This window comes from Sinocyclocheilus grahami, unplaced genomic scaffold (assembly GCF_001515645.1).
Source record: "Sinocyclocheilus grahami isolate Dianchi unplaced genomic scaffold, SAMN03320097.WGS_v1.1 scaffold542.1, whole genome shotgun sequence".
NCBI classification, from domain to species: domain Eukaryota; kingdom Metazoa; phylum Chordata; class Actinopteri; order Cypriniformes; family Cyprinidae; genus Sinocyclocheilus; species Sinocyclocheilus grahami.
This window is the reverse complement of record NW_015505721.1, coordinates 403,037-428,861: the sequence shown is the minus strand read 5'-3', so window position 1 is coordinate 428,861 and position 25,825 is coordinate 403,037. Positions and strand designations below refer to the sequence as shown.

Sequence of the window (25,825 nt, the reverse complement as noted above, 5' to 3'; positions counted from 1 at the left end):
TATTTAGCGCAAGGTAATCAGGAATTACAATAACAAACTACAATAATAAAATAACAATTTTGCGCATACGTTTAATTCGTAACTTTGGATGGAAACATAGCTACTGAAACTTCTGTTTATCAAGATATAATCAAATGTGTTTCTGCAAGTCTGCATTTTGGTAACATACATAACAACACCTACTAGTTTCCAAGTTTGGCTATATTTGAGTCACTACAGGGTGGCTGACCACAGATGTGTGAAACACCAACCAAATGCAGAGCATGCAACAGTTCAATCTCTCCACAGAGTATGTTCTGAACGTTTAAAGTATGTTCAAAAGTTTGGGATAACTATGATGTGTTCTAATGAAGAAACAAACTCATCTACACCTTGGATGGCCTGAGGCTGTGTACATTTTCAGCAAATGTTCATTTTTGGGTGGTTTCTTCAAATATACAGACTACACCAAAGTGTCTTTTACCAAAACTCCCATCAATCCACAGCGCTGGACATCAGCTTGGCAGTACCAGTGAACTTTCGCTCAACAAACTGGGAAGTGTCTGGAGCATAACACCGCTTTCACGGCTGGGTGAGGCCTCTTCCTGTAGTCTGCAGAGCCGCAGGAAATACTTCATGCCTTATTCATACCCCTGAGCTGCTCTTCTGTCAAACTGACAGATGTGACGAGGTGGAGAGAAGACTGCTGCTACTGTCTGCTTGCTCACCAGACACAAGAGCAGAGTTCACAGCAGCACTCTTCTTGCTCTACAGCATGTCTGCTTCACCTACAGGCTGGCTGGGAGTCGTTCTGTTAAGAAGATATCGGCTGAAAAGGCTGCAGTCTCACCTTGAGAGCGCGTACAGGAAAGAGGAAGAAGAGTGCTTCACTACAACTAAACAAAACTGGAAGACCATAAGTACAGCTGATATCTCAACATTTGGACATTTCGAGATGATCAGCTTAAAAGAAAAGTGTCAGCTCCACATCTACTTGCACCATTTTTTAACATGTCAGCTGAACGAAATGAAAGTTCTGTCATTATTTTCCTCACCCTTATGTCTTTCCAAACCCAAGACTTTTGTTCATGTTCGAAACAAAAATTAAGATCTTTTTAATGAAAGCGGAGAGATTTTTGCCCATTGAAAGTACATTCCAAACAAGAAGTTAATAAAGAGATTGTAAAAATAAAGCATATGAATCGAGCAGTTTAATCCAAGTCTTCTGAAGAGACATAATCACTTTTAGGGATGCACCGAATATTCGGCAACCGAAATTATTCGAATAAGCGAAAAGGCCAAATAATATGTACCGAACAATGACTAACCCGATCAAATAGTGGCACGCACTAATGCAGCAAACATGACGGCAGTGTGAAAGTATTTAAAACTATCAGAGAAAGATGCAGAAATCATTACAAGCACGAAGCACAGACAGCGAGAGACTGTTTAGTGCTGCATCACGTCTCCGATGAGAAGAAGAGGTGGCTGATGCTGGTGGTTACTAGGTTACTGTATGATGATTGAAATCGCGAAATTACCTTTAAACGATTAGTGAATAAACTGCAGAATGTTATATTTTCTAATGCACGCATGAATTGCATGCATTCTGACAGCACTGCACAAGCTCACGGTGCCAGGATATAAAGTCCAAAGCGCGAGGAAAATCTGTGCTAAAATTTTTTGTGAATTTTTATAAAGGCATGTGACAATGTGATACGTGCGACAAACCTCTTCCCAAATTCGTAATGAGAATCATTTATAAATCTGCCTGCTGTTGTCAACAAAAAGAAGCACTGAGATCTTCCTGCAGGTTTCTGCCAACATAAAAGCCGAGAAAAAGAAACAACTCCATCGACATTCATAAATGATAGTATTGTCATTTTACTGTCGTTCTGTAAAATAAAATAAAAAAGTAAGACGATAATAATGATAATAATAATTATTACCCTACAACAGCTCTATTAATACATTTATTATAACATTCACACACAGTGTTCAAATTTTCTGCTCAGCAACTTAAATTGTGCTTTGTTGGTATAATGTCTGAATGAAAAAAAATGCTCAGTGTTAAGTAAATATTTTTAAATTGTTGTTTTGTAATTGATTTTTTTATTTGAAAAGCAGGACAAAACAGTAAAAAGCACATTTTGGCAATTTAATTAATGCAATGGTGAAAAAAAAAAACGCAAAATCGGCCTACATGGGCGAACAATGTGAAAAACCGTGTTCGGTATTCGGCCTTCGGCCCAGTGTTTCATTTTGTTCGGCTTCGGCCAAGAATTTTCATTTCGGTGCATCCCTAATCACTTTACAATACATAATAAACATTTTATTTAATAACACATACACATTGACTGTGTCTCTTCAAAAGACTTGAACGAAACCGCTTAATTCGTGTTTTATTTTTACAATTTCTTTATTAACTTCTTGAAGCTTGAAAATTTTAATTGAGTGGACTCTTAATAAATGGAGATAGATAGATGTTTTCTTTAAGTGAATGCAAAAGTATTAAGCAGCACAACGGTTTTCAATATTGATAATAACAACAACTGTACGAAATGAGAACCAAATCAGCATATGAAAAGGAAGTTTTGCTGGAATAAATGTTAAAATACATTGTATTATATACAATTTTATTATATAAATTCAATTATATTGTATTATATTATATAATTATATTTTCATTTTAAAATATATTAAAACAGAAAACCATTATTACTTTGTATAATATCTTACAATATTATTATTGTTACTGTATTTTTGATCAAATAAATGCAACTTTGGTGAGCATAAGAGATCTCTTTCAAAATCTTTCCGACTTCAAACTTTTGAATATACAATTTTCTTATACAGATTTTAAAAAAACAAAAAATAAAACAGCTGTAAAATGACTTAAACAGCTTTACAACTTAAATAATACATATATTTTAACAGAAGAATTAATGTAAGTGCTTTAATAATACTATAATTCACATTTCTGCTTTTAAATCCTCATTTACATGTATCATGTAATCTATATTTATTATTATACATTATTAGGAAAAAGAGGGAGGAGATGAAAATATCTGTTTGCTGCAATCAGCATTATGCCACAAATGCTGTCAACTTAGCTTCACTTGAACTGAACCCAGAATATTCCATTAACAAACCAAGCAACTTCTTATGGTAAATCCTCCAGTAATCTCCTCAAGAAGATTTGTGGCGTGGAAGACTGACGGCAATAAGTAAATGAACAAGAGCAAGAAAATAATAAAAACTGGACAATATTGTGTGCTGGAAAATGTTAGAGAGGTAGAGAAAGCGAGCGGAAAACAGGCAAGACACATGGCTGAGTACAGCCCTGCGGCGGGAGACAGCGAGTGCTCAGCCCAGCTGGCCCAACGCTGGATCACGTGCACCGGCCGTACCAACCTCTGCCAAACACCACACGGCCACACAGCCAAACCTGCACACATCAGTGCTTCCTGAAACTGCTGAACATACAGAGAGATTCATGAATGACTCTTGATTCTTTTTTTTAATGAACTGGTCAAAAAGACTGACAAGCTTCTAATTTAGTCTATCAAATCCATCACTGAATGAACTGACGGAAAGCAATTAACGGAAGTCAGCCTATTTTCAGGCGCTGCGTAATATCATTGCGCCTGCTGCACCCATGGTACGGCAGCAAAGTTCCTTGATTATTACACCAGAATGAGAGTATAGTTCCTAGCCATATCGGCATAGAAAATTGCAACTTTTCATTTTCCGTCGGTACGGCAGCGCAAACTGTTTAACTCTAGGGGAGTTGGAAAATGTTCCTTTAAGTATTATTTAACTAATATTTATTCATATTTTCAATTACTTTTTATTTTATAGTAGTTTTCATTTTAATTTTTTAAATTATTTAATTTTTTCATTTTTAGCAATTTTGTTGTGCTTTTCATTTTATATATATTTTTTTTATATTTCTGTTAATTTTATTTTTATTTCAGTTTTAATTTGAATAATTTGAGTACTTAAACTTATTTTATCTCAGTAGTTGCAAAGCAACATTTCTAATATTCATTTAGGCTAAGTTTTTCATTTAATATTTACATATTATTTCAGCTTTATTTTAATTATCAAAAAAGATTTGTAATAGTTTCAGTTTTAGTTAACAATAACACCACTGACCACAAGTCATTACTTCCAGTTACAGACTCGTGAACAACAAGTTTGTGAACGTGTGAAATGTTAGGATCATGAGGTTTAAATCAGTAAAATAAAAATTCATTAAGATACTTGAAAACATTTTTTAAATATGAATAATTGGTTAGTATGTAGCTCAAGTACTTTCATATTGGGGGGAAAAAAATATACAGAAGTTTAATAACAAGATTTCACAAGAAAGTTGATTGCCAGCGAGATATTTTAGTCAAGCTAAACACTTAACAAACACTTCAGATTCCAAAGCTATTTATGTGAAGCCTCATTAAGTCCTTGTCTGTGGTTTCCTTCCTTAAAAGTTCATGCCTCGGTGGGCCAGTTTCAGACCTGAATAACGTCCACTTTGGTCTGAAAGGATGGGCCCCAACACTTTTACCATCATCCTTTAATCTCTCTGAGGACAAACATAATCTTGTTATCACCACATTAACGACGGGACCTTACAGAACATGCTATAGCTCAAAATAACAGCAAGACATGCCTGAGGAAACCATTTCAAGTGACCTCAGAGGTCCATCGGTAATAATCTAATATTAAAACTTAAAATGTAGGCTGACAACAGTCTTTCTCGGTGATACTGGTTCAGTTTGGTAGCTAGTTTGGTCTAGACTGATGTGACAAAACTACAAGGATCTTCATTCTATTTCTTTGCATTAAAAACTTATATTAATTTAGTTTTTGCGGTGGTTACTGGTATTGACTCTGTTATTGTGACACAGCCTTATCTATTTCAGAGCTGCTGATGACACAGGAAATTAATCAGGAACTCTGACACGTGCCTTGCCCATATTAGTACCAAATTTTTTCAAATGCTCCTGTGTGTTTCTGCGTGAGCGCTCGGTGAAGAGCGTGAAGCGATGATCATTGTAGCCAATCACAGTCGTATCTGTTGAGCGCGTGAACGCACTGGCCAATCAGCACCGTTTAAGAATCCGCTCAACAGCGTTCAAATCTTAGCGGGAAATTTACGTTTTAAAAATTTCAGTACCGACTGGTACGTAAGTCAGTACTTTTGACAAAACTACTGTCACTTTGTCTCCTCTACTAATTGAAGACTCTGCTCTAACAACAGTCCTGTACAAGAGCTGAGTGATGGGAAAAAAAACAATACCTGACTCATAATGAAATGCTCATCTGTTAGGATGTTGTCCTGTGGTCAGCACATCCTGAAGCTGCAGGATCAACTTATGACCTACAGGCCCGAGGCCGGAGACGTGTGGTGCTGAGAAATAGTGAGCCGCTGTTCGCAAATTGTTCCCAAAATCAAATCAGAGTGTCCATAATGCAATTCACCCTCTTACGTACTTATGATGCCGCGACAGCTGAGAGAGACTTTGTTCACTTCTATAGTCTTTTCCTAAACTTGTCATTTTCTCACATCTTGAAGGGTGATAGTTAATCAGTTTACATCAACATGGTCTTGGGTCTCAAAACCAAAGGAGGGATTCTTATTTCAACATTTGAACATGATACATAGTTGATTAAAATAAAACTGAAGTCTAAAATAATATAATTGCAATATAATGGCTAAGCATTCACGTCTGGATTTGAAGAAGCATGCTTTGGCCTAAAGGTGTGGTCGCATTAGTGAAATTCTGGCGAAACATTGCAGGCCAAAAAAAGGCACATTGTTTATTATAGCATTAGCAATGTATAAAGCACAGCTCACACAGAAGTCACTTTTAAACCAAGCAGATTTTTGTTGCTCAACAAAGCTAATTTGCATGACTAACTTAAACGAAATTCGCAAGAACTTTTTCCTGAAACTCCCAACTGCTTGGATTCATATTTGTAATAGCTGGATTTTGCCCACGAATTTTACTGAGCAATGGTAAATGTGGCCATACCTTAAATGTGGAGTCAGATAGCAATACTACGTAGGCAAAAAAAAAGACCAATTGTAGGCCTATATTGTCAATAACATAGCAATGTAGGAAGCACAGCTCACATGCAAGTCACTTTTAAGTTTTAAACCAAGCAGATGTCTATTGGTCAATGCTGCAAATTTGCATGATATCTGCGTGGGGAACTTTTTCGGCCTCACACGAAACTCCCCAAGGTGCAGATTTCTATAGAAATGACTAGATTTCACCCACAAAATGGTGCAGAGCAACAGTAAACGTGACTGCACTTTAAAACGGATTTAAAAAAAGCTCATCATACACTGCTAAAGCTGACCTGTATTGCTCAATGTCCTACAGCACAAAGAGAAACTATTCTTTCAGCTGAACATAACCGTTTCCAAATCATCTGGTGTAGTATTTAAAACTGTGGTGCCAATGTGCAGCATGCATTCGTAAGGCATACAGAACACCACTGTTTAAGATACAGACAAATCATACAATCTATTCTGGTCTCAAGAGATTTTAATGCTACCTAGGAACTCCAGTCAAATGCACACACCGCAAACACACAATAAAAACTTTCAAACGCAAACAAACGGCCAAACATAGATTTCCTCGCATAACCGCTCATGTAAAACAGGGACAAAGCCAAGTCACAGTGGTTAAAGATGCTACATGTGCACCAGTTTGCACACCCTGTACTGTCAACAAATCGAAAGTCACGTGACTGGATCACTGCTGCTTTATGACGCTTGTAACCAAACTCAGGACCAGACATGCCAACACAAACTGGTTTTCCGATTCATCAATAAACCGCACGTCAACTATTAATGAAAGCAATTGAACCTGAATACTAGTTGTCAACAAATGAAACGAACATTAACTTTTCAACATCAAGATTTTAGGTTAAAACTAAACATAGGCTATTTAAAGAACAAATATGTATATTCAAGGTCCTGTAACTATGGGGTATAACAATATATTTTGTCAGATTATTAATAATAAAATACATCAATTAATAATATATGACAAAATATATATCTCAAATATTATAAAAAATGAATTCAAAAACGAAAATCGTGGCTAGCGATTATATAAACTTCACCCAAAAAGGAAAGTTTGGACAGATTTAATTGAAGCTTTTATTGACATACAAACAATGATCAACACTCACACATCCGAGCTGCCATCTTTACTAATTATGATTAATAAATTAAATTATAGCCTATTAAATATATTATTTAATAAAATACAAATATATGTTAGCAGAATCTTGAATATTTTTATTCTGGTTAATGACCAGTACTTTTTGTTATTTGTTTATCATATATCTAATATGTTTTAAACCCATTTTGGCTTTGTTTAAATTACTGTAAGGGTATCATTTTATGAGATCAGTATCATGCATTTAAAAAAAAAAACATGTATTGTTACATCCCTCAGCAGTGGCAGTATTCTTCATGTAAAAAATATTATGTAAAAATATATTATAAGGAATTGAATGATTATCAAAATACCATAATGACAAACTGTCAACCCGAGGCATTACAGCACTAAACAAAGTCTTACATGTTTGAGAGTAATCAAAATGAGATATATAAACAGAGGTGGTACCGCCATGTAAATTGAAGTAGTAAATTAAAATGTTAAATAAATGTTATCAACGTCCTAATGTTAAATGTTAGAGTGAAGGTGGTCTGATTCAGTCCAGACAGAGACTTCAGTTTCTCCTTTCAGTCCAACTCAGACTGTTACCGAGTAAAACAATCTGCTGGCGAAACACTCTCACTCTCTAGTTATGAATTTTCCAAAAATGAAAACAAATGAATAGAGTTTCCTAGTAACATATGTGTGTTTACACCGGATGAAGAAGCTGGCTAGCACATCATCTAATTTAGCTAACAGTGCTGTCTGTATGATGCTGCCAGCTAATACACACATTTATAGCATTTTAACACGACCAGTTGATGAATATGGCCTATTAACTATTATAAAAACACAAAAAAAGAAGAAGAAGACGCTATTATAAGCCGCTAACTCACCAATGCACTGGCCAACGGGAGTGCTGTACGGATTCCCCAACAAGAACTCCATCTTGATGACAACAATAATCCGCCGACAGCGAGAGGCTGGCGGACAGCGCGCGTAAGCCCCGCCCAGAGCGCTGTTTGATTGGTCTAGACAAACGAAACTTTTAATTGATTGGTCAAAACTCCTGTTCATCACGGGACTCACGTTCCTCTTAAAAAGTGCGAAAACGTATGGAGACGACTTTATAAAAACATAAATTCCAGTTCACATGAATTTATGTTTTGCTTTACGCAATTATGCTATTTCATCAACATTTGGTGCATATTGCGCACGGGAAATATTATCGTATTTCTAACAGATCCACACATTTGCTTTTAGGTCCATGAAGGATCTTACAAATGTAAATAAAATATCGCTAACAGTTGTATGGTTCATTATAGCTAACTAACTAACTAACTAACTAAATAAGCGAAACAAGTGATACATTGACGCCACAGCAAGTTTCTACTATCATATCAAATAATTAAAATCAGGTTCAATAAAAAACGAAATTCTATTTGAATTATTTTAGCCCGCCTCAAAGCTACTAAAATCTCCGGAAGTTGCAAGCGGTTGTTTGCGGTTGCTAAGCAACTGCGTTGGCGTCCCGCAGACGTGTGCTTGTTCCAGGCAGGTCTGTTATCAACTGAGAGTTTATTACCAAATATGAGCTTTTAGTACAGAAAAAAATAACCTTTGAAATATAGACTGATACAATGTTTTGACAGATTTTATGGTGACAGGTCTCCAAAATAAGCAATTGCTTTGTATGCACTAGAAACTGCGTAATTGCGCTTCTGATCTCCGTCGGCCGTGTGTGTGTCTGCAGGTAATAACCGGCTTCCAGTCACCAGAAGCAGTGGAAAATGAACTGGCAACAGGATGAACCTAAGGTAATAGATGAGGAGATGCTAAAACAAGCAATTGAGGAACAGGGACCTCAGGGACAAGCTGGAGATATATCCAAGAAAGAGGGCATCCAGTATGAAGACGTGCTACAACTAAGACTAGACTACAGGAGTATGAACATCACTGATCATTTCACACCTGAACTGTATCATTTTATGAAACTAATTCAGTTAATGTTTAATATAAATTTGTGGATATTTATTTAATTATTTAAGCATATTTTACCCCAAAATCAAGAGAATATATATATATATAAATTTTCACATTACGTTAATGAGAATTGCATGAGAAAATGGTACAAAAATATGGGTCTTTTCAAAATATAATTATATTGATGTTTTTTTGTAGACATCCTGAAGATTTACCACCTGTGGCATTTCACCTCTTTAACAAAACTTCAGCTGGATAATAACGTTATTGCGAGGATTGAAGGATTAGAAAACCTCACTCATTTGGTCTGGCTTGGTGAGTTCAGGTTGTCTTATTGATATCAAAATAGATGCGGACACTAATAATCTGCAATTCCTGTGTTCCTCAGATCTGTCATTTAATAATATTGAAGTGATTGAAGGACTGGACTCTCTTGTGAAACTTCAGGACCTGAGTTTATTCAACAACCGCATTTCTGTCATTGAAAACCTGGACGCGCTGCAAGACCTGCACATCCTCTCTTTTGGAAACAATGCAATTGCTCAACTTGAAAATGTAAGCCAGCTGTATTTTAAATGATACGTTTGTGTGATAAAGTGTGTCTGATTGCTATCCACTTATCCAATTAATTTAATTAATCCATGAACGTCACTCAAACATAAAGCTGAAGAAACTCATATCCAATCCTGCAGGTGTTATACCTAAGAAAGTTTAAGAATTTACGCACTCTCAATCTTGCGGGAAACCCCATCTGTGAGGAAGAGATGTACAAGACATTTGTGACAGCGTATCTTCCAGACTTAGTTTATCTGGACTACAGACTGCTGGATGAACAAACGGTAAGGAAGACATTAATTAGTCATTTCTAATTTTTTGACTGCTTTATAAGACCTGCATATTATTGTGGTTGTTTGGCTTAATTTTGTGGCCGTATGGATATCTCTTGTGAAAAGGAAGCACACTAGCATACTTTTACAAGAGTACTTGTTAACTTTAAAAGAACATACTTAAGTGTGAACTGAATGCAATGTCATTTGTAATGAAGTTGTAATTTATTTCAAATGTTAACTTAAGTTTAATATAAAATAACACACTACAGTTCAAATTCTATTCAAGTACTTTAGTAGTCAAAACATCAAAATAAGTGTACTTCTGTAAGTCATGAAGGTGTACTCTCTGTGAGTGCAATGGCCTTTTTAATTAAAGGGGTCATATGATGCGATTTCAATTTTTCCTTTCTCTTTGGAGTGTTACAAGCTCTTGGTGCATAAAGAAGATCTGTAAAGTTGCAAAGACTAAAGTCTCAAATCCAAAGAGATATTCTTTATAAAAGTTAAGAGTCAGCCACGCCTACCTAAAACGCCTCGTTCTAACACGCCCCCACATACCTACGTCACTATGTGGGAAGATTTGCATAACGCCGCCCAAATGTTCACGCAAAGAAAGAAGGCGTAACTTTTATTCTCGCTGTAGTATTGTTGCTGCCGCCGCCATGACGTGAAGATGCTGTGATTCGATGTGAAAGCGAAACTACTTTGTTTGGCCTTCCAAAAGAGGACGATATCGCTTTGTCATGCCTAGAGCTGATCCGTGATCCTGATCCAAAGTGGGGTCCAGCCCAGGGTCATCACATGTGGTTGCCGCCAGCCCGCTGGATGCCCACTGGATGCAACAAATGCCTCGTTTATAATGGGTTTGAATGTTTTTGTCTCGTCGCTCCGGCCGGGACACGGCATCACAGTATGTTAAGGGGTGTAACATTTCCGTCACACGCTTGAGGTATTCGGCCAATCACAACGCACTGAATAGCTGGCCAATCAGAGCACACCTCGCTTTTCAGACTGATGAGCTTTGTAAAAATCGACGTGTTTCAGAAAGGTGAAATAATAATTCATAGAGGAGAAACAATAATGTACAGTATGTGGAAAATAATGTGTGTTTTTTTTAACCTTAAACCGCATAAACACATTTCATTACACCAAATACTCAAAATAATGTTCTTTTTAGCAACATCATGACATTTGTCCTAATGTTGCTCTTTTATTCTTATTATATTTTAGTTCTGTTTATAATGAATGTGTTTTACATGTATTTACATATATAGCGTGAAACTGCCAATACAAAGTATAAGTATGCAATTGAGGGAATGCAACAAACTGAGCTGCAGAAGCAGCAGGCAATGGAGGCTCAGAAGATCAGCAACGAGGAGCTTCAGCTGCACAAGGTGACCACCATTACCATTTAGATAAAGGCCTTTAATGTTCTAGGATTCATAATTCAGATTTACAAATGTACTGTATTGAAGTCCCTCTTACTTTTTTCTACCGGACTAGCCTAGGTAATATATATATACTCTTCACACTGGTGAATAAATATTGCTTCCTTCTTTTACAGGATGCATTTGTGGAGTTCTTGAATGGACCTCAGCTCTTTAACAGCATGTGTGATGAAGATCCTGATGGGGAGAAATTGTCTCTCCTCCCTGGAATGGAAGCATTGCTTGACTCATATCCTTGTCAGGAATGCCAAATACAATAGAACTGCTATTAAAAATACTAAAAGGCCTCAAAACAATCCATTTACCTTGACAATCCATGTACATTTAAGAGCAAAACGGAGGCTCTGTGTGTGCAGATATTTGATGCGGGTTTGACTCAGCATGCTCAGAGAACGGCTGAGGTGGAATCCTTTTTTACCTGTTCCCGTGAGGCAGTTGCTGACAATCGGCAGAAAGCAGCACAAATAGCAGCTGACTTTGAAAGCTCCAGGAGGCAGGTTAGTTTCTTCTCCCTCAGGCAAGCTGGGAAAATGATACAAGCAATTTCTCACCAGCTGGACCCAACAAAATGCTCACAAATGAAATTCCATTCTATTGCAGAAAATAGTGGAGATGCACCAGATCACAGATGTCGAGCTACTTGAAGACCACATCAGTTCCTGCCAGGAGCAGGCCAACCAGTTCTCTGAAACCCTCATGAGTCTGGAACTGCAGCTGGTGGACCAACTGGAGGTCAGAATAAAAAACCTATAGACATATATTGTCACAGGAATTGTTGACCCCAAAATGTAAACATATAGTGAAAATGGACTCACCCTCAGGCCATCCAAGATTTAGATGAGTTTGTTTCTTCATTTGAACACACTTGGAGAAATTTAGCGTTACATCACTTGCTCACCAATGGAGTGAATGGGTGCCGTCAGAATGAGTTCAAACAGCTGATAAAAACATCACAATAATCCACAAGTAATTCACACCACTCCAGTCCATCAACTGATGCCTTGTGAAGCGAAAAGTTGCATGTTTATTTGGACTGTTTTCGCTCGTAAAACAGTGCTTGATGTGTGCATATTTCTCTCCTGATTCAGTCGAGATGACTTTCATTGGAGAAAGCAATATTATGAATAGAGGACGTCTTAATTGATTTATTTATTACAGACATGCATCTTCACAAGATGTTAATTGATGGACTGGAGTGGTGTGGATTATTGTGATGTTTTATCAGCTGTTTGGAATCTCATTCTGACGGCACCCATTCACTGTAGAGAATCCACAGGTGAGAAAGTGATGTTATGCTAAATTTCTCCAAATCTTGTAAAGAAACAAACTCATCTACATCTGGATCTGGATGGCCTGAGGGTGAGTATATTTTCTTTTTAGCAAATTTTCATTTTTGAGAAAAATATTCCTTTAATGTATTATTATATATGGACCATATCGTAACACAATAACCGGAATAGAAGTTTCACAAATCTGCTTTTTTTAAGGACATCTTCAAAGACTTTGAGAGGAACGTCTCAGACATGGTTGGAGGGTTTATTGAATATGTGCAAGGGATATATCCTTTTGTCAACAAATCCTAAACACACACACACACACAAATACATTTATTCAAAAATAGTTCTTTGACTCTGGCACACATTTGCACAGTGCCGAGACCTGGAGAACCAGCACCATGAACAACAGCTTGAGATTGCCTTGGCAACACTGGAGAAGGTGGTCAAAAATGAGCTAGAGGAGGAAATACCTGATGATATGGCCATGGTCAGTGGAAAATGGTCTTGATCGCTTAACGTAGAAACAAAAAAGAATTTGTGTTTATCCATTATAATTAATGAAGAAGAACTCATGGTAACTATTTATGTCCCAGACACATATTTTAGTATCGATTGCTGTTTTGTCCTCATTTCTTATGCTGCTATGTAGCTGTTGGTAGATAAAGACACAGTGACCAATGCAGTCAGTGCTTCCCATGACACCCACCTGCTGAAGATTGATAACAGGGAGGATGAGCTACTGACGCGGATCAACAACTGGATGAGCGGACTGCTGAAATCAGTATGTGATAATGAACACGCTTCCTGTGCTGTTAGACATTAACAATAATATTATATTATATTACAGGCTCTTTTATAGATTTTTTTTTTTTGTCATAGTGTAGCCTACCATGCAGTTGTCCAGGATCACACTTCTTGTGCCTGAACTTTAGACTAATTAACAATTTTATTTATTTATTTTAATATTATATATTATACTAATTTATCAATAATATATTAAGTATTATTATACTATATTATTATATTGTATTGTTTTGTCACAGTGCAGCCTACCACGCAGCTGTCCTCACAAAGATTTTTTATTATTAAATAAAATGTAAATGTTCGAATCTTTTTGTTTGTGTTAATAGATACATGATGAAGAAGTGAAGAGGAATCGCAAGCGCATCTCAGAGATCCGAAACTACGTTAGTTACGTGAAGGATGAGCTGGAGGACATGCGAATGTCTGAGCACCATTAAAATGTTTCTAAAATGTTAAACTAATTTAGCTATTTTTGTTGTTTGTAAACAAGTATGCAGCTGTATTATTTTATTAAATACAGAGATGCATTAGTTTTAATGTGTTTTAAAGTTTTTTGTGTTTTATGCAATGCTGCCATCTACAGGGAAGTACCAGTGTTACAGCAATTCCATTTGTTGACTGTGAGCTGTACATAAAAGGGCATTTCTCAAATGGGGTGTAGGCAGTTATATATATATACAAATTTAGCATTACAATTACACATATCTAAATTTACGTAAGTTCCCATAGCTAACACAATCCTTTCTGCGAAACATGTGTTTCATGTACTTTGTTTATCAAAATATCACACATTAAAAAATATCATAACACCAACAAGAATGGTACTGTTTATATATTTATACAAACTGACGACCGTTAAACATGTTTAACTGGCAAATTCGTTGTTTAGAAACAGCTGTCACATCTTCAACATTAACGACTCCCAATATTTCTACAGTAACGCTTCCATCAAGTAGAACTACAAATCCCTTCATGCTTTTCCCTAAGCAGCCAATGAGCATTCAGCGTCATTGTTACTCGACGTCCGTCGTCCAATCAGTTACCAGCATGCTGGGTCACATGACTCGCCGTTGAGCGCCCTCATTCTGCCGTGAAGGGGACGTAACCGCGCGTCCTGCGGGAGAAACTCCGAAACTTACGCATCGCGCTGTCAGTGTCGCGTTTTCTCCCGTTCCAGCGCGTCTTATAAGCGCTGCTCGGCCGCTTGAGCTCGGGGAGAGCCCCGCGGAAGCGATCGATCATGCCGGTCCGTACCGACTGCTGTCAGGGCTCGCCGCTGGCCTGCTTGGCCTCGGCCTCTCTCGTTCCGCCCCCGCCGATCAATACCCAGCAGCCCGGCGTCAACACCTCTCTGCTCTACAGCGGCTCGCAGTTCCGCGGCTACCAGAAGAGCAAAGGAAACTCCTATGATGTCGAGGTGGTTCTGCAGGTAAACATGTATGCTTAGCAACGAGTGAGCTCCCTAGCTAGGCAGCATTCTGGATCTCAACGCACCTACGAATCCAAATGACTGTGCTTGTCCAGAACAGCTGTCTATGTAGAGTTCACGGTCACTGCGACGCTCTAAAATGGTGTTTGTTTGTTTGTAAGTAGGCAGTCTACTAGATAGTTTTGTGTCCAGAACAGCTGTCTATGTAGAGTTCACGGTCACTGCGACGCTCTAAAATGGTGTTTGTTTGTTTGTAAGTGGGCAGTCGACTAGATAGTTTTGTGTCCAGAACAGCTGTCTATGTAGAGTTCACGGTCACTGCGACGCTCTAAAATGGTGTTTGTTTGTTTGTAAGTGGGCAGTCGACTAGATAGTTTTGTGTCCAGAACAGCTGTCTATGTAGAGTTCACGGTCACTGCGACGCTCTAAAATGGTGTTTGTTTGTTTGTAAGTGGGCAGTCGACTAGATAGTTTTGTGTCCAGAACAGCTGTCTATGTAGAGTTCACGGTCACTGCGACGCTCTAAAATGGTGTTTGTTTGTTTGTAAGTGGGCAGTCGACTAGATAGTTTTGTGTCCAGAACAGCTGTCTATGTAGAGTTCACGGTCACTGCGACGCTCTAAAATGGTGTTTGTTTGTTTGTAAGTGGGCAGTCGACTAGATAGTTTTGTGTCCAGAACAGCTGTCTATGTAGAGTTCACGGTCACTGCGACGCTCTAAAATGGTGTTTGTTTGTTTGTAAGTGGGCAGTCGACTAGATAGTTTTGTGTCCAGAACAGCTGTCTATGTAGAGTTCACGGTCACTGCGACGCTCTAAAATGGTGTTTGTTTGTTTGTAAGTGGGCAGTCGACTAGATAGTTTTGTGTCCAGAACAGCTGTCTATGTAGAGTTCACGGTCACTGCGACGCTCTAAAATGGTGTTTGTTTGTTTGTAAGTGGGCAGTCGACTAGATAGTTTTGTGTCCAGAACAGCTGTCTATGTAGAGTTCACGGTCACTGCGACGCTCTAAAATGGTGTTTGTTTGTTTGTAAGTGGGCAGTCGACTAGATAGTTTTGTGTCCAGAACAGCTGTCTATGTAGAGTTCACGGTCACTGCGACGCTCTAAAATGGTGTTTGTTTGTTTGTAAGTGGGCAGTCGACTAGATAGTTTTGTGTCCAGAACAGCTGTCTATGTAGAGTTCACGGTCACTGCGACGCTCTAAAATGGTGTTTGTTTGTTTGTAAGTGGGCAGTCGACTAGATAGTTTTGTGTCCAGAAGTGCTGTCTAGGTAGAGTTCACGGAGACTGCGAAGCTCTAAAATGGTGTTTATTTGGTTGTTTGTTTGTTTGTAAGAAGGCAGTCTACTAGATAGTTTTGTGTCCAGAACAGCTGTCTATGTAGAGTTCACGGTGACTGCGAAGCTCTAAAATGGTGTTTATTTGTTTGTTTGTTTGTAAGTAGGCGGAAATATCAGTTTACATGTCCAAACAGAAATTTTGCCATTCATTGTAATGGAATTATTCATTGTAATAATTAAAATGTAAACTGATATTTCCTACTGACACACTACAGCAAAAGACAAGAAACCATTTTTAGCTGGTGAAAATACTAGTGTTCTAATAATTTTGCATGTGTAATATTTATGTGTGAAACCCATTTCCATTTCTAATATTGTATGTCGGTGAATCTGCAGTTACAGTCAGTATGGATCAGTTACCCATTTTTGCCAATTTGAGTGTCATAACTTCATGTTTGAGACCAGGTTAGCACTTTCTAATAGTTTTATTGAATGTTATTGCACTGACCCACATTTGCAGTTCTGTTCATCCTTGATTTTATTACAAACCTTTGCTTTGGACCCGCAGCACGTGACCATGGAGGACTCATACCTGTGTGGATACCTCAAGATCAAAGGTCTGACAGAGGTGAGACGGACTCGTGGCACATACTGTGACCCGTTTACTAAATCTGTAATGTGGTATTTAGTAGCTGGTGATCAGTGTATGACAGGATGTGAGATAACACAAACAAAAGCTACTCTTGTTTGTGTGAGAGTTTCTGCTTTTGTGGTCTTCTGGTTTGTCTGCGATACTGGAGCAGTGCACAGTGGGTTTGGACACGGATCTTTAAAGTGCTGCTGTCCTCACACTGATAGTGATTTCATCAAGATACAGAAGCCTGAATCCACTTTAAACAGCCGAATGCTCTAAGCTTTATTGATCTGCAGCTCAGTTATAGTGTGTCAAGGAATTATAAAACAGATATGACGATTGGTATTTTGATATCGGTTGTTTCCCTGAAATTGCATTAAAGCATACTTTTTTGTTTTCTTCCAGTCTAGCCATCTATAACTCCAAACAAGCAGATTCCAAATGTTTAAAAGAAAGAAATTGCATTTAGTTAAAAATAATCAAAGAATGGTTGTTATCCATTGTTTTCCCTAAGAATTTCAGAGAAGAATGAGAATTAATCATTTTCATGTCAGTTTTCACTGATATTGTGAAATATTTTTTACAGTTTAAAATAATTATTTTCTATTTGAATTAGTTTTAAAATGTAGTTTATTACATAATTATAAATCAGATTTTTCAGCAAGCATTACTCCTGGTTTGATTCATTTGGTGACTGATTTTGTGCTCAAATAAAAAATTTTTCTTATTATTATCAATGTTGAGCAGTTGTGCTGCTTAAAGGGATAGTTCGCCCAAAAATGAAAATGTGATGTTTATCTGCTTACCCTCAGGGCATCCAAGATGTAGGTGACTTTGTTTCTTCAGTAGAACACATTTGATGATTTTTAACTTTAACCGTTCGGTGCGTGAGGTGTGTACGCGCTCTGGCGTAGTTTACGTTAATGGGTGTGTTGATATCCAGCCGAAGAGCAATCAACCATAACTTCAGGCGAGCAGGCTCAGAAGTTGGGAATACGTGGAAAGTCACCACTCCCGAATGAGTTCGTGTGAGAGAACGTAATCTTTTAGTTTTAAGTCGGTTTGAACAATCCGGATAAGCGCAAGTAAGTACCATTTCGATTAGCCGTCGTACCTACAATGACTGTGTAAACAATGAATGACGTATACGCGCGAGAGATCACTTCCGGCGCTTTTTACTCTCATAGATTTTGTTACCATTGCCATGCATTATACGACTGATAGACTGCAACGGTTGGAATTAAATCATCATTTGTGTTCTACTGAAGAAACAACATCTTGGATGCCCTGGGGGTAAGCAGATAAACATCAAATTTTCATTTTTGGGTGAACTATCCCTTTAATTTCTATTTTATTTATTTGAAACATAAATCTTTTGTAATTTTATTAATGTCTTTACTGTCACTTTTGATCAATTTGCTGAAAGTATGAATCTATGGAAATAAAATAAATAAATAAAAACATTAAAAAAAATAAAAAATCTTTGAACAGTAGAGTATTTTTATTAAAACATTCCAGTATATAAAAATACTACATGAATACTTCAGTAAACATTTGGTGCAATTAAACCGTTAAATCAGAGTTTTGAGTTGGCTATTTTAAATGGGCACTTTGAACTGATTAATGAAAATGAATTGGACTTAACCAACTTTAATGCTATACTTAAGTTTAAATAAGAAACGCTATTAAAACGTCACGAGACGAGGAAGAATGGCCAAATAAAAAGTTCACTGACAATGACGCGCTATTCATTTGATGTTCATTTGGTTTGATGATCTTTTTCGAGAATAATTAGTGTGTCTGTGTCAGAAATATAAATCAGATCACAGCAAAGCTGACTGAAGGTAAAGCATTACTCATCCCGCTCTGCTGCTCTCTGTAGGAATATCCCACGCTTACTACATTCTTTGCTGGGGAGATCATAAGCAAGAAACTGCCTTTTTTAACCAGGAAATGGGACGCGGATGAGGATGTCGACCGAAAACACTGGGTAATAAATAATGTCATGATTCAGTGTGAGCATAATGCTCTACACTCATGCATCATGACTCAAACGTGAGTAGAACCTGAGCTGCTAAAATATGTTTTTCTCTTCTTTTTCCTCAGGGGAAGTTTCAAGCATTTTATCAGTACGCAAAAAGCTTTAATTCGGATGATTTCGACTATGAAGAACTAAAGAACAGTGACTACGTCTTCATGCGGTGGAAGGTATACTATATTTCATGAATAAAACCATATGCAGTACTGTTCAAATGTTTGGGCTCAGTAAGATTTTTCTTGATGTTTGAAAGATATATTAATACTTTTATTCAGCAAGGATGCATTAAGTTGATCAAGAGTGACAGTAAAGGCATTTGTAATATTACAGAAGATTTGTATTTCAAATAAATGCTGTTCTTATGCACTTTATATTCGTCAAAGAATCCTGAAAAAAATATTATGTATCAATATTAAGCAGCACAACTGTTTTAATTATTGGTAATTATAAGAAATATTTTTTTGAGCAGCAAATCAGCATATTATTATGATTTCTGAAGGATCATGTGACACTGAAGTAATGATGGTGAAAATTCAGCTTTGTGTCACAGGAATAAATTACATTTTATAAAACGGGGGTTTTTAGGGTTTTGCCCCTTAGCGGTTATAAATTCACTGTAAACCACGGCTTCTTGGGGCTTATTGCATTATTAAAATATATAAAAATAGAAAACCGTCATTTTAAATTGTAATAACATTTCACAATATTTCTGTTTTTACTGTATCTTGTAATCAAAAAACCCCAGTCTTGGTGAACATAAGAGACTTCTTCCAGAAAAATCTTACTGACCCCAAACATTTGAACGGTAGTACATCCATAGAAGTTAAATAAATGTATACAAATCTAGTGAAATCAAATCAAATGTTGTGTTTGTTTGTTTCAGGAGCAGTTCCTGGTTCCAGATCACACAATCAAAGACATCAGCGGTGCTTCCTTCGCTGGCTTCTACTACATCTGTTTCCAGAAGTCTACAGCCACCATAGAGGGTTACTACTACCACAGAAGCTCTGAATGGTACAGAATTTAAAACAAAAATGTTTATTATAAATCTTCAACATATATTACCTCAGGAACCCAATTTTAATCCTGTTCTTATCAGGTATCAGTCTTTGAACCTCACACACGTCCCTGAACACAGCGCACCCATCTACGAGTTCCGGTGACACTTGAAGTCCTCCAGGTGAATCTACAGCGGACAGAGGAAATGGACATGAGAGAACGAGAGGAACTGTCTAATGATTACGCCCAGGACTCGGCTGTCCTCTCCCCTCAGTGAAAGAATAGCCAGAGGTACAGATGATGGAGGAAGGAACTCTTTCAGGAGACTCTCTGCACAAGCCGATCAAGCGAGTGGGATTCGGGGATTCGCAGCAGTGTTAGCTGCTAGAGTTTTTAACGCCTCTGTCCTCCGATCATCTTAGAAAACTATTTTTATCCTTAAGGTTTGGGGATTAAAATCACAGATTTTCTTTGCCCTGGATGGAAGAGCCAATGGTGATATTTTTCTCTCTTTTTTTTTTTCGCCTTGTAATTTGATAAAAGAGCATGGCCAATCTTTGTTTTAATTTATTTTGAGTCATTCTGTATGAAAAGACTGTGAGCGGGACGCTATATACAGACACTGGGACGTCTTTTGAAGACGTATCAAAGATACAGTGTGCGATATGATGGATACGGAGAGTTGCTATTGTCTGCGGCTTGCTCGGCCCTCAGACATTGTTTTTTTTATTAATGTAAGGTGTATCATCAAAAGTCACATATATAGCAGCTGGGTCCTTCGCTTCTACGTGTGATATATTTTTTATTATGAGATGAAATGGAGTCAGGTGTTTTGGAAAGAGGTATATATATATATATTATCCCATGGTGGTAAAGCTATTTGTAAAGCCGCTTTGGATGAAACATTTCTTTCTGAGTTTGGAAAAAAAAAAGTCTGTTGGTAGTTTTGCGCTCCTTGTTTTGCTATGCAACTTAAAAAACTCAGTTTATAAGAATCTCAAGTATATGGAAGCCTGTTTCCACCACGCAATGTGAACATAAAGGTAATTGACTTTTTTTTTATTACACAATTCTTAATTTATTTCTGGCAAGTCTGAGTGTATATCTTTAAATTTTTTAGTTAGCATCTCACAATTCTGACTTTTTTCTTGCAATTCCAAATCTGTATCTTGTAATTCTGACTTTTTTCTTGCAATTCCAAATCTGTATCTTGTAATTCTGACTTTTTTTTCTCAGAATTCAGATTTAAAATTTTGCAATTCAAAATTTTTTCAAGTTTATATCTCGTAGCTTTGAATTTTTACCTCAGAATTTCTCATTTATATCTCGGAATTCCAGAAAAGAAAAAGTCAGAAATGTTTTACTTGGAATTCTGAGACTGTATCTCGCAATTCTGACTTTTCCCTTTTGAGTTAACATCTTTCAGATGACCTTTTTCCTTCGAATTTTGGAAGTTTATATTTCGCAATTTTGACATTTTCAAAACCGTATCTTGCAATTCTGACTTTTTTTCTCAGAATTCAGAGTTAACGTCTCACAATTCAATTTTTTTCCCTTGTAATTTCAAGTTTATATCATACAGCTTTGACTCTTATCCTCAGAATTTCAAATTTATATCTCAGAATTCCAGGAATGTAAAAAGTCAATTTTTTCTTGGAATTCTAAGTCTGTATCTCGCAATTCTGACTTTTTTTTCCACAAAATTCTGAGTTAACAGCTCGCAATTCTGGCCTTTTTCCTTTACATTTTGGAAGTTTATATCTCGCAATTTTGACTATCTCAGAAATTCAAAGTTAAAACATCTCGCAATTCAAATTTTTTTCATCAGAATTTCAAATTGATATCTCAGAATTCCAAGAAAGAAAAAGTCTATTTTTTCTTGGAATTCCGAGTATGTATCTCGCAATTCTGATTTTTTTTGTCCCAGAATTTGGAGTTAACATCTTGCAATTTTAACTTTTTTCATCTGAATTTTAAATTTACATCTTGCAATTCTGACTTTTTCTTTCCCGGAATTCTAAATTAACATCTCATGATTTTGACTTTTTCACTGAGCAAATAAAAAGTTGGAACTGAGAGAAATGAAGTCAGAATTGTGTTTTAAAAATTCGCAATTAACTTTTTTTTCTCTTTTTTTTTCTGAGGTGGAAACAGGCTTCCTTACAAGTAGGGTTGCAAAAAAGTGGAAAATTTCCAGTAAATTTCGGAAACGTTCCAGAAATTTTGGAAACTTTCCAGGATTTTTTTTTGGAATATTCCTGGGATTTTTGGAAAGTTTCCGGAAATGTTCCACCCCTTTACAACCCTACTTACAAATCTCTTAGCTTTGAGAATAATCACTTCTCACTTGTTCACTTTAATGTTGACAGCTCAGAGAGTATTGATTGGTATTAGCTCCAATGTCACGCGGCGTGTCGGAACGCAAGGCTGCAGAAGCGTACCGTGGCTTTCAGTCCATGCCGAAGATGTCATGATGAATAAGCAAGTGTTTTTATTGGAGGGCTCAGGAAGACTTTTCAAAGCAAACAGTCCAGATGGTGGACAACACTGTTATTTTAAACCACCCATCAGCCTCGAGGCGCAATTTTTGATAGCCGTGATCTGATGCTACGGCAGCTCTGGTGATCTACATCCCTTACAGCCTAACAACGCACAAAATGTAATGGCTGAGGCTTTAAGGAACCTCTCACGAGGTGCTGAAAGATTGGGAGACACGTTTATGATACAAAACCCATTTAAGCTTTAGTCAAACCCTTTGCCTTAAAAATCTGAGATTTGTCTATAAACCACTTTTATAATCATTCATTTTAAGCTCTGTACAGAAAGACTTATAAGAATGTTGAGAGTTACGAAAAGGCATTTGAAATGAAAGATTACTGCACCTCATCTGCCAAAACCTCTTTAATTGTAGACTAGCAAGTGTTTAACAACAGGTTCACGCCACATTTCAACCTAGTTATGTTGAGATGTCCCAATGACATTTTGTACATAGAAAATTCTTTATTTTGGTTCATCCCATGGCCAAATTCCACTAATGCTGCACATTAACGCTCATGCAAAATGTCTAAAACACACCCAGTAATTGACATGTTTTGCAAATATGTGTAAATTTGACATCTGTTCCTGTTTGGGTTCTTTTGTTGTCCTTCAAACCAGAAATGTGGTCACCGAGAAATGTTTATGAAGACGTAAGATGTTTGTTTGCTGCGCCTAATAATCTGCTGCCTGAAGGTCAAGATTTATTTCAAGAAATGCTAAGCAAATGAAAGGCCACTGCACATGCTGTTACAGTACAGAAGGAGGGGATGTACATAATAGGGCTGTTTGTGGTGTACACAAATGATTTCATTCTCTACAATTATGAGTGATCTTTTTATTGGCACAAAAGGATAAGAAAATAAAGACTCTATTGAACCGGATGCGAGTTTGTTTGTTTTGTGTGTGTGTGTGTGTGTGTGTGTGTGTGATAGAGAGAGAGTTCAGGACATTGACTTTTCTCAAACTGCAGACGGAAAGTGAAATGAAAGTGATTTGGGTTACTCTCATGTATTACACATAAAGGGATGCAAGCGACTCTCTCAACCACTAGATGGCGTACTATCATCTCTTTAGTACATCGACTGATCCAGTGCAGTGGTTCCCAACCCTGGTCCTTGAGGCACCCCAACGCTGCACATTTTGCATGTCTCCTTTCTCTGATGCACCAATTTCAGGTCTTGAAGTCTCTACTAATGAGATGATGACCTGAATCAGGTGTGTTTGATTAAGGAGACATGCAAAACGTGCAGTGTTGGGGTGCATCAAGGACCAGGGTTGGGAACCACTGATCTAGTGTACTAGGCCATATACTTTGTTTCACCCTTTTCTCCATTGTCACGAGTGTTTTGGACTTTTGTCCTGATTGTTTATTAGCTATCATTCACACCCGCATTTCACTTTTATCACTATATTATGCCATGTGGCTAACAGTAAGCCAACAGTAATACACCAACAAAATGTTTCCCAGCACATTGTATATTTCACAATGCACTTGACGTCAAAAATTAAATAACTTTGACTGTTCTTTGTAGTATCCTGTAAAAGCGCAATCCATATGATTCACAACAGGAAATGATGGACACTTTCACAATGACTGTCTTAAAGGAAGAAATCAAGTTACAATAGTGAATAGGTTATATAATGTTACCTTTGTGCTAGGGATGCTCATATTGACCGTTTAACCGTTAACCGAAAGTAAGAATTTTAACCAATTAATACTATCAGTTAAACGGTTTGAAAGGTTTTTATTATTTTTTTGTACAAATATTTTTAAGTTTGCTGCATGGTAAAAGTCTATGGGAGCCCGCTTCCGCCACTGAATAAAAAATAAAAGGTAATTGCGACTTTTTATCTCAATTCTGACTTTTTTTCTCAGAATTGCGTGATACAAACTCACAGTTCTGACTTTTTTTCTCAGAATTCGCAATTGCGAGTTAAAAAGTCATAATTGAGAGATATAAACTCGCAATTCTGAGAAATAAAGTCAGAACTGCGAGATATAAATTCACAATTCTGACTTTTTTTTCTCGCAATTCTGAGAAATTCTTTTCTTTCTCAGAATTGTGAGACAATTCCCCCCCCCCCCCCCCCAAATTGGAGTTTATCTCGCAATTGTGATTTATATCTCGCAATTGTGACTTTATAACTCGCAAGTTTAAAACTTGCGAGTTTATATCTCACAATTCTGTGAAAAAAAAGTCACAATTACCTTTTTTTTTTTTTATTCAGTGGCGGAAATGGGATTCCATAAAAGTCTGTGCATCATGCAATAGAAATAATGTCAAAAATGAAAATATGTTGTCCGCTGGACGCTGTTCATTATTAATGTGACTTCAAATGATTGCAACATTTAACAGAGGCCACAGTTTTCAAAAGCTGCTCAAATCAAAGAGCTAAAAGATAAAGCGTGGGGTGGAAATTCACGCAGACTTTGAATCACAAATACACAAACGGTCCAGCAATGTTTGATGTCCATATCTCTGGGAAACTCTGTTATCGTTGTCTGTGGTGTTAGTATAGCTAGCCACATTCACCTGCTCCACTGGGGCATGGACTTCAGAAAATACGCAATAGTGGAAAGGCTTCAACCATTCGGATCACACTGTAAATCTAAATGACATATAGCATCATGATCCGAATGGCTGAAGCCTTTCACTACTGTCTTATGATGAATGTATTATGAGTTTCTGATCTCTCAGGAGTTTAGAAGCCCAAGATACAAGAAAAATGTGCATACTCGATTTTTATATATGCGTTTTAAGAAAATGCGAAAACGCCCATCTAAGGGTGTTGTGGGTTGTTTCCAGAGAAATACAGTAAAAGAGTATAATCCCCAAAGTTGGCATGTAATGAGGATGGAAAGTAAAACAGGAACACTCTTGAAATAAAGGTTCTTTGTTTGCATCTGGTTCCAGTGTGTTTATCTGCTCAAATATTTCTAATTTTATTTTTGAGAATGAAATGAGCTTGAATTTGTTGCCACACTTTATTGTATAGAAATAGTTTTTCTAGTCCGTTCGAGTGCGTTTCAGATTCTGTGTTGTCATGGGCTTTGTATGCTTTGTATTAATTATGTAGCCTATATAAAAGGTTTTTTTGTTATATGAATGGTCTGTGATTTTGTAAGGTATGTCTTTAAGTTGATTATTTGTTGTATATAGCAGGGTTATTATTGTTAACTATCAATAAAATCAAATCCACAAAAAACATTTTCATTACTTGAAATACAAGACATTAAATTATATAGAATTTGACACACAACAATATTCCTAAAACTTTTATTTAAAATATTACCAAAAACTATAATAGTGATACTAAAATAACACTGGTATAAAGTTGAGCTGTTCATACTTTTTAATTTATTTATTATTATTTAGTATTTTAGTAGTTTTATTTAAACGTCT

At 36.9% G+C, this 25,825-nt stretch overlaps 2 protein-coding genes across 2 annotated transcripts; both read left to right on the top strand.

Annotated features, from left to right (window-relative positions):
* Positions 1-8,662: 8,662 nt before the first annotated feature.
* drc3 (dynein regulatory complex subunit 3) lies at positions 8,663-13,939 on the top strand. The gene is made up of 13 exons (XM_016238512.1): positions 8,663-8,718; positions 8,914-9,104; positions 9,342-9,458; positions 9,532-9,698; positions 9,836-9,982; positions 11,248-11,367; positions 11,538-11,650; positions 11,744-11,918; positions 12,022-12,153; positions 12,909-12,979; positions 13,062-13,185; positions 13,348-13,479; positions 13,829-13,939. The coding sequence occupies exons 2-13, from the start codon at positions 8,951-8,953 to the stop codon at positions 13,937-13,939; spliced, it is 1,563 nt and encodes a 520-aa protein (XP_016093998.1). The 5' UTR covers positions 8,663-8,718; positions 8,914-8,950.
* Positions 13,940-14,582: 643 nt separating this feature from the next.
* gid4 (GID complex subunit 4 homolog) lies at positions 14,583-20,804 on the top strand. Its single transcript, XM_016238524.1, has 6 exons — positions 14,583-14,931; positions 16,781-16,840; positions 18,729-18,836; positions 18,953-19,054; positions 19,768-19,898; positions 19,984-20,804. The coding sequence occupies exons 1-6, from the start codon at positions 14,743-14,745 to the stop codon at positions 20,045-20,047; spliced, it is 654 nt and encodes a 217-aa protein (XP_016094010.1). The 5' UTR covers positions 14,583-14,742; the 3' UTR covers positions 20,048-20,804.
* The last annotated feature ends 5,021 nt before the right edge of the window (positions 20,805-25,825 follow it).